General features: G+C 41.2%; 1 protein-coding gene across 1 annotated transcript in view; it reads left to right on the plus strand.

Moving 5' to 3' along the window:
* The window catches only part of DENND2A (DENN domain containing 2A), a gene marked incomplete in the record, with an annotated part of 181,615 nt that overhangs the window by 146,704 nt on the left and 25,964 nt on the right, over positions 1 to 8,947 (plus strand). Inside the window, 5 exon segments of the mRNA XM_077469274.1 lie at positions 235 to 285; positions 1,641 to 1,828; positions 3,343 to 3,452; positions 6,225 to 6,294; positions 8,459 to 8,536. Of these exon segments, the coding sequence (XP_077325400.1) occupies positions 235 to 285; positions 1,641 to 1,828; positions 3,343 to 3,452; positions 6,225 to 6,294; positions 8,459 to 8,536 (497 nt within the window).

An 8,947-nucleotide genomic window follows, 5' to 3' on the forward strand; every position in this document is an offset into this window, starting at 1 on the left:
CTTCCTATTCTGGCTGATGCCTGTGACACAGACAGGAAGTGAGATGAAATCTGTAAAGGGGGGACAAAGACAGTAATTAAAACTTGCATATCTAGTCTTTCCCACACTATCCAAAACTAAAAAAAAATTGGCCCAGGTGGGACCCTGTCAGATCAGGTTGGATAATAGAAATGAGTAATTGCTATTGTGCTCCAGTTATTTTCAGTGGGAATAATATTTTTTCTTTTTTTCTAGTGACAGATGACAACAGTGAATCGGACAGTGACACAGAAGAGAAGTTGAAAGGTAAAACTTTAACTGGGTGTCTTTATCTCCCAGCATGTCGTCATTCACTATAATTGGCCTTACTTTGTCAGGTTAAGTCTTTCACAAACCTCAATGACCCAGAGGAAGGCCAACCCCAGACTGCTCTGGCCAATTCTTCCTGACCCAGGGAAGAAGATTCCTTTGTGACGGCCCAAAAGCAAATGTTTCTATACTGTGAATGCAAATATTTTGTGAACAACTTATAATCATTATCACTGTAGATAGCAGTAGCTGAAACCATGTTACTATTGCCATTATAATTGATCTGTACACGTATTCTATTCAAGTAACAGTCCAGCCAAGAATATGGTTAAAGTGAATAGTTAATTAAAATCTAAAAAAAAATAATAATAATTTTTTTACCTTACCTTAAATCCTAAGCCCTTGTACACAGGGTCGGAGATTCCATCGGAATATTTCCTATCGGACCGTTTTGTCGGATATTCCGACTGTGTGTGGTCTCCATCGGACTGTTTCCATCGGAATATCCGACGGACCAATTTTTCCAACTTGCCTGTAAAATTTTCTGACAAAATGCTCCGATCGGACATACTCCGATCATGTGTAGCCTACTCCGACTGACAAGGTGCCACGCATGCTCAGATCAAATTCCTAGACCAAAGCAATTGGCTACTAGCCTGAACGTAGTCCCGTCCTAACGAAATAACGTCATCACGTTATGTACAATTGGATTTTCCGACAACTTTGTCCGACCGGGTGTATGGAACATCACTTCCGGACCTCGTCAGGAATTAAGCCGTCGGAATTACTCCGACGGATTTGGTTGTCGGAATCTCCGACCGTGTGTACAAGGGCTTAGATTTTCCCCCTTTTGTTTTTTTTTTTGTTTTTTTTTTATTATTATTATTTTTTATTTCCTACTGATGTTCTCAGTCTGGTCAACATCATTCAATCCCACTAAGTATAGAAGAGACTATGTCAGAAGTCACCTTGAAGTAGTACAGGAACCTTTTCTGAAGTCTGAGCCACTTCAGTAGTGCTAATTAAGACCGCTCTCATTGACTAACATAGGATGTCACATGTCATGCGACTTGAGGTCTAACAAGTCTGATCCCTAGTCACGGTAGTGTGATTTGAGCCCTAAGGCCCATAAATAATGGTACTGTAGTAATAGATACATAACCATAAAGTAAGAACTCTGACTTTATTAAGTCTATTAGTCTATTTATTTTGTCTTTTTTAAAGGAGTTAAACTCTATGGTCTATAACCGCACAGTTAGATGACACATGCAATGTACAATGCTAACACTTTGTAGAAAACATTCTTCTAAAATTGTCCCTTCTGCTTTTTATTGTATTGCTCTGTCTTGCAGCACACAGCCAGCGACTGGTGCATGTCAAGTCCAGAATGAGCCTCACCCCGAGGTACCAAACTTTGGAGCGAGATCTCATAGAGTATCAGGAGCGGCAGTTGTTTGAGTACTTTGTTGTGGTGTCACTGCAGAAGAAGCCATCTGGTACTGTGTATGTTCCAGAGATCACCCAGCAGTTCCCGCTCAAGGTAAGAGTGCCTGAAAATAATTTGTTCTCACAGGATATGTGTCACACCATGCTATTTTTTTCAACCTGCTTGAGATCAGACTTTAAAAGATATTGGTCTTTTTTTTTATTTTTATTATAGTTATATATATATATATATATATATATATATATATATATATAATACATTTATTTTTTTACTTTGTTACTGGGACATGACTTTTACTGACTTCATGGATACATTCCATCACATGCCATCACACTATTCAATGAGAGCCGCCAATGGGATACTCTCCTCTGACAGGGGGTGGCAGTTGGAAGGTCTTGGCAGGTAAATCAAGCCTTGGTAACAAGTGAATGTAAATCAGAGAGGGTTTTAGATGCTTCTCTCAATTAATTTTGTAAGCAAAAAAAATAAAAATAAAATACAGTACAGGTTTTGATTAAAACAATATTGTGATGTATTTTCAATATAATATTTTTAGAAAGTAATTTAGTCGTGAGTGTGTTTTCTTTATCTGTAAGTCAGTATTTCCACTCTTAAGTTCACTGCAAGCTAAAGAAATTTATTTTGAAATGGGTACAATTACTTTTACTTTTTAGCAGATTGTATAGCTAGGGTTGCCACCTATCCAGTTTTGACCTGGACAGTTCGGGTTTTGACACATGCCTCCGGGTTTCAGGTGGACACACATACCTCCAGTCCAACTGATCTAATGGGGGTCTCTATGGGGAGCCCTGGTATTATGGTGGGGGGTGACACTGACCACTGTACTATGAAGGAGGGTAACACTCTCCTCTGTATTATGAAGAAGGGGGTGACTCTGACTTCTAGATTACGAGGGGGGGGGGGGGTTGGGTGACACCTAGGGTTGCCACCTGAGCTGGACAGTCCGGGCTTTAAGTCATATGCTTGGGTTTAAGGCCGCCTGAAACCCAGACACTTTATTCAGACCAGACTGTGGCATCCCAAGTAACCGAGATAGTCCCACACAAATCTGTTGCCATCTGTTAACGCAGTTTGGCCACACCCACTGTTCACCGCATTACTACTCTCCAAAGTTGTCCCGGGTCTTTTTACAATTCTACTACAACAAAAATTTTGCCATGCACCGCTAAAGTGTTCGGGTTTGGCTTGAAGAAAAGGTGGCAACCCTACGTATGTCTGATGACCACTTTCTTCACCTTCTTGCTGTGTTATTGGTTCTAGCTCAGTCCCAAAAAAGTAAGAAGGGGATTTCTTACAGTTGCAGCATAGATATTCTTTTGGAACCATCTCTACTTGTTTCAGGAGATAACTTACACACAGCTGGTTGGAGAAATCTTTCAGTCAACACCTGCTTGCACAATTTACAGGAACAGCATATGTGTAACTTGTAGCGCTGCTCACAAAATGAACAGACACGTTATTTTGTCACCAAGCCATCATAACTATGGTTTGTCAAGTGTTAATTACAGGGCAACAAGTTGGGATGTGTTTATAGAGACAGGCGACTCCCACACTGAGGGATTTAACATTTGATGTTCATATTTCAGCTGGAGCGATCGTTCAAGTTCATGCGGGAAGCCGGCGATCAGTTCAAAGCCATTCCACAGTTCTGTTTCCCAGATGCTAAGGACTGGACACCAGTGACTCAGTTTGATAGGTAAAGTACATCTCTACTATGAGACAAAAAAAAATGTAACTTATCTGCTGACACAGTGCATTGAATAAAGGCAACCTGTTAGTTTAGGCCCCCGGTACCCAACCTGCGGCCCTTTTGGTATTTGGTGTGCAGCCCTCTGACCCCAAGCATTGGTTTGTAAAAGGATTGTAATGTCCGTGATCTACAGAAGTCTCTAGTAACATGTCCCCAGTCTGTTTGCATCCTGTCCTTTTTTGCTTCAATCATGAGTTGTGTTTTTTTTTTTTTTTTATAATTTTTTGAAAAGTGATCACTTTCCAAAGCAGCAAGCAATCCTTCCGTGCTCTGTACATAAAATAAGAATAATACATAAGTTGAGGCGAGAGGAACAAATATACCAAAAGGGGAAATTAGTGAAGATCTTGATAGTTAGGTTCAGTCCTTCATAAGACCACAGGTGCATTCTATAATGCCGTGTACACACGATTGGACTTTTCGACGGACTTGGCTAGGGCAGCTATTGGCTATGAAATTCCTTATTCTACATCATCACATTCGAATCCGCAGGACTTTTGGAGTGATCATGTGTGTCCAAGTCCGTTCGCTTGAAAGTCCGGCGGGCCTCAGCTGCAAAGTCCGCCGGACCAAGTCCGTCAAAGTCCGGTCGTGTTTACGCAGCATAACTCCATATACCACAAACTTTGTTAACATTGGGAGATAGCAGTCAAGACAACTGCTTTTAAAAACTGAATTCAAAGCAACAAGTCATGAGGATCTGAAGGTCAACACCTCACAAATGTGTAAGAAGGCCTGCAAAGTAGAAAAGCCTTAATACAGGGAGTATAGCTTCCTGAGTATTTCCCGTTTATCGTACAATAAAACAATCCCACAAGGAACGCCAACCCTCCAACTGTAAACATGAGCAAATCTGTTAAGAAAAGAGCAGAAGAGCTCCTAGAGCGTGAAGCCAAGACTGTCAAGAATCAAAAGAACAATAGAAAAGGTAAGGATAGGAAAAAGAATAAAGAAAAATGCTTCTGTCTGGGGAGCCTCCACACAATATCAGCCGCGTTCATTCCGGACCTGCAGGTAGGCTAATCAAGGAGACCATGTTTTATCAAGTGTTTGTCTCTTAGGACATTCACGTTTTTTTTCGCTCAACATAATCCACGTAATTTTTCCTTTTCACTAAAGCAAGGTCTATGCATCCTGTCTCTGACCGCCCCCCCTGTGCTAGCCTCTGACTGCCCCCCTGTGTCCCCATTAGGAAGATTCACTCTTTCCAATTGCCCTGATCACTAGAGTCAGAGAATCAAAATTAGGGTAAATCCAAACGTGTTTTTCTCCAGAATAGGAAACTTCCAATGAAGAAGATTGTTCACATGTCAGATGTCTAATAGGAGATTTCCCCTCATTGGAAAGAGATCCTCTCCCTTCCTGTTGAGTGTACAGGAAGTAAAGGGGGATCTTTTTAATGGTGTAAAAACTGTAGGTGGTTTTAGCCTTTACTCTAGCACTAAAACAAATGGAGCTGGTTTAGGCCAATGAACAGTACATTTTTTTTCTGATAGTTCCTTAAAACCTATATGAGATGCAAGCACTTGGTGTATGTCTGGGGAAAACAAACATTCTCTCCAGTACATGCACATTTGCCTATGGTTTGTCTGTTAAAAACACTGCATGTACGGAAATATACCTAATCTGCAAGAAATCCAGTAAGCTCCTAAATGCCCACTTTATCTGACAGCGCAGTGCCTTTACTTCACTGTAATCCTAAACTGTCTTGTCAGCCCTGCCTGAGTTCTCACTACTGAACTTCAGCACACCTCCCACTTCTGTTATGGAGCTGATGAGAGGGAAAATGTTCCATAGTAGAGGACAGACATCTGGCCAGTTCTACTTGAGTACCCCCCCCCCCCCTCCCAAAGTACTTCAGCAAGGACTAAAAGATCAATGCCTTGACACTTGTCACATCCATCTAATGCCCGCTCCCAAAGTGCCTTATCAAATAAAAAAAAGTTAAAGCTGCTTTATTTTTTGCATTTCCTGCTTCCTCCTTTCCCATCATCGAACTATTAATGACACTTGCATAAAAGCTTCCATCTTCATGACATACCTCCTTTTAGACCCATTGACATAATCACTGGCTCTCTGTGCTTTTATATACAATGCAGACAGATTATGGCTGGAAGGGGCTGGCAGGGTGCTACATATGCAGTACCTTCCTGGAAATATCACAGCGCTCGCAGCCCTAATGGCACAATGTGAGACGCTCACAGTGTGCAGTGAAATCAGAGTAAGCAATTTCAGTACAGAGGAGGAGCCTTTACATGATTAGAGGGAACGTTGGAGTTCAGCTTTTACATATTTTTCAGCTATTTTATTCATTTTTAATTTTTGCATGTTGGAAATTTTTTTATTTTATTTTTTTTACGCAAATATCTGTACATCCAAAGTTCATGCTACCCAGACCTGAGCCTTATCCTTAGGTCTGTTCTGAGTTCACAACCCTATTGATGGCGCTCCTTTCCTGAAACAATAACTTTGAAATGTTCTGAGCTCCAGAATGTCAAGCTTTGCCCTTGGAAAGGGGTGATCACATGATCATGTACACCAATCACTGGCTGTCCAGATCCACCATACACTGCTCCATTCTGGTTGTGTGAATTAATGTAGTAGATGGTAAGAGTGAAAACATTTTAGGCCTGCAGCTACAGAAAAAACACAGGAATGTATGAAGAATTCCTCACAGAAATACAAAACTTTTATTTTTTTTGTTATTCTTCCTTTTAGTGAGACTTTCTCGTTTGTGCTGACCGGGGAAGATGGTAGTCGGAGATTCGGTTATTGTAGACGACTTTTGGTAAATAAAACTTAACTCTATGAATTAAAATTCTGTGTACATAACTTCAGCAAGTGTAAATTGTGTTTCTAAGCTAAAAAATGTCACCCATTATACAACACCCCTATGATGGTAACCCTTCCCCATACCTGAACCTTGAAGTCCAGTTTCAAAAGGCAGACCCCCCATATAATGTTTATTAAAAGCCATCTATTAAATCTTCTGCCCTTGTTTTTAACTTTTGGATAGTAAAACATTGTTTTTCTGCCAGTAAATACCTTATGCAGCCTGCTTCCTGTTTCATGTCTGGTAAAAAGCTTAGGCTTATGACATCATGCACAGCTATCTCTCTGGTGAGAGTTTGCCCTAATGTGAGTCATAAGAGGGCCAATGAGAGCTGCGGAGCTTGAGGTGTGTCTGTGTAAAATCCAGGAGCTTCAGCTGCCCACAATTAAAATGGATGCAGCCAGACTCAGTGGAGGGAGATTTCTGCAACATGCAAGTACAGAATCACAGTGTATGTGTGATGAGATTATATATATATATATATATATATATATATATATATATATATATATATATATAGATAGATAGATAGAGATATCGAGACATCTATATCTATCTATTATACAAAGTGGTTGAAGGGAAGCTTCAGAATGACAAAGATGTTTTTTTTATTACAAATTTAGTGAACAGACTGCAGTTCCTTTCTAAGTTCAACCTGTAGAACCTTAACAGTCAACCTAAACCCCAAGACGAACTTTTTAAAACTTGTACCCCGACAGTTAATAGCACACCTATGTAGTCATCACAAATAGACACTTGGCCATATACTGTCTTGAATTGTGTCCAGTTTATCAGTAAATTGGTTAGGAAAGGTTCACTCAGTGAATGACCCCCCCCCCCCCCCCCCCCCATCAGTCAATTTAAAATATCACATGAGCCAGGAAAAAGAAAATTGGCAAAATGCCGCCTGCCATCAATCAGGTGCAGGTGTTTCATCGCATATGGTGACCCATCACATTTGGCCATTTTGGACATAGCTATGATTATAATTATGCCGAACAAAGCGAGGCCGTGCCCGAAGCGTGGCGAGCGAATCGAGCCTGTGGGGGGCCCTGTGTTGGAATGCATATGGCGGAGTCGCACATGCGCACTCCAAGTGGGTAGCAAAATGTGATGGGTAGCCAATGTGATGTGACACAGGCACTCATAGATTTTTTTCTTGAGCATGATTGGACGATAGAAGTCAGCAGAGCTTCTGCTCATTTACTAAATTCTGGAGCAACTGCACTTGCAGTAAATCCTCCACACAGTGCTGGATGTTTTTTCATTCTTTTTAAAGCCCGCTTGAACTTTCAGTTTAGATCAGGTGAACCCTTTCTCGGTGCATTTAAAACAAAAGGTGTGCAAAGTTTTAAGATTTGGTTTTCAGGTAGAAAAGCCTGTCTCCTTCCAGCACGTTACACAGAAGGCCCCCTGCTTATCCTGGGAAGCAGGAGTCTCTCTGCAGAGGTCCAACACATCCCCCGCTGATTCAGACATAGGTCTGCAATGAGCAAAATATGTGCTCCTTGCTGACTGGGGCTGTACGGATCTCTGCAGAGAGACCCCTGCTTATGCACAGAGCAAGAGTTGTTCTCTATGGAATGCTTGCAGGGGACGGACTTTTCTACTTAGAAAGTGGCTGCTTTCTAAAAAATAAAAAAAATAAAAACGAAGACTTTGCACACCTTTTTGCTTTGATGCACCTGAAATGTATTTAGCTGATTTAAACTGGATGCTCGGTTGGGCTTTAAATAATACTTTGGCAGAAATGTTATGTCATGCTGGCGTTCTGTTTTGTTCTTTTGCCTTTGAATCCTACTGCCAAAACTCTGTTTGGTATAGGCAATATTTCCTTTGCAGGAATGTTTGAGAGGAGAGGCAGCAGAAGTCACGGTCACTGAGCTGTGACGGAAACAGTTTGGAAATCTTTGAACCCTCATTAAACCTTAATGTTCCTGTAGAGGCAACAAGGTACAGATTACATCATGTGCTTCACTAATGCACAAAAAAAGAATAAAAAAGTAATAATGAGAAAAAGACACCTGCGCCGCAATAACTGTGTGTAGTATAGATGCAGCTGCCGAGAAAATTTCCCAGTATGCTTTGCCTCTAAACCTTTTCCATTTTATTCCCACAGCCTAGCGGAAAAGGAAAGCGACTTCCTGAAGTTTACTGTATTGTCAGCCGGTTGGGCTGCTTCAACCTTTTCTCAAAGGTACAGAAAGGTGCAAGGACATTGTAGTGGTGGGTAAGGGAGATTGGTTGTTTACATTTGATGGAAGCACAATAAAAGGTGAAAACGTTGGGGGAAAGTAGTCGTTTGTGAGTCGCACCATAGCAATGCCTGCTTCCCATCTACAGCATGTGGGTATTGCTCCGTTTCAAATTCCACTTTTTTCATTGACATACCTCCTTATACTCGGTCTGTCCAGACAGTATAGTCATCTGCTGACTTGGCACCATCCACAGGCAGCTTAAGAGCAGCCGTAGACGGTTTGAAGAACCGGCCGAGATTGTAACCATTAATGCCCAGGCTGAATGAATCAACTTGGGTAAAACCAGCCTGATGGATTCGCTTGTGTTTCGTTTGCTCTCTTCTTCTAGCAAAGCATAGCTTCCTCAAACC

This window comes from Lithobates pipiens, unplaced genomic scaffold (genome assembly GCF_037356315.1).
Source record: "Lithobates pipiens isolate NorthernLeopardFrog02 unplaced genomic scaffold, aLitPip1_a1.2 Scaffold_8, whole genome shotgun sequence".
Lineage (NCBI taxonomy): Eukaryota > Metazoa > Chordata > Amphibia > Anura > Ranidae > Lithobates > Lithobates pipiens.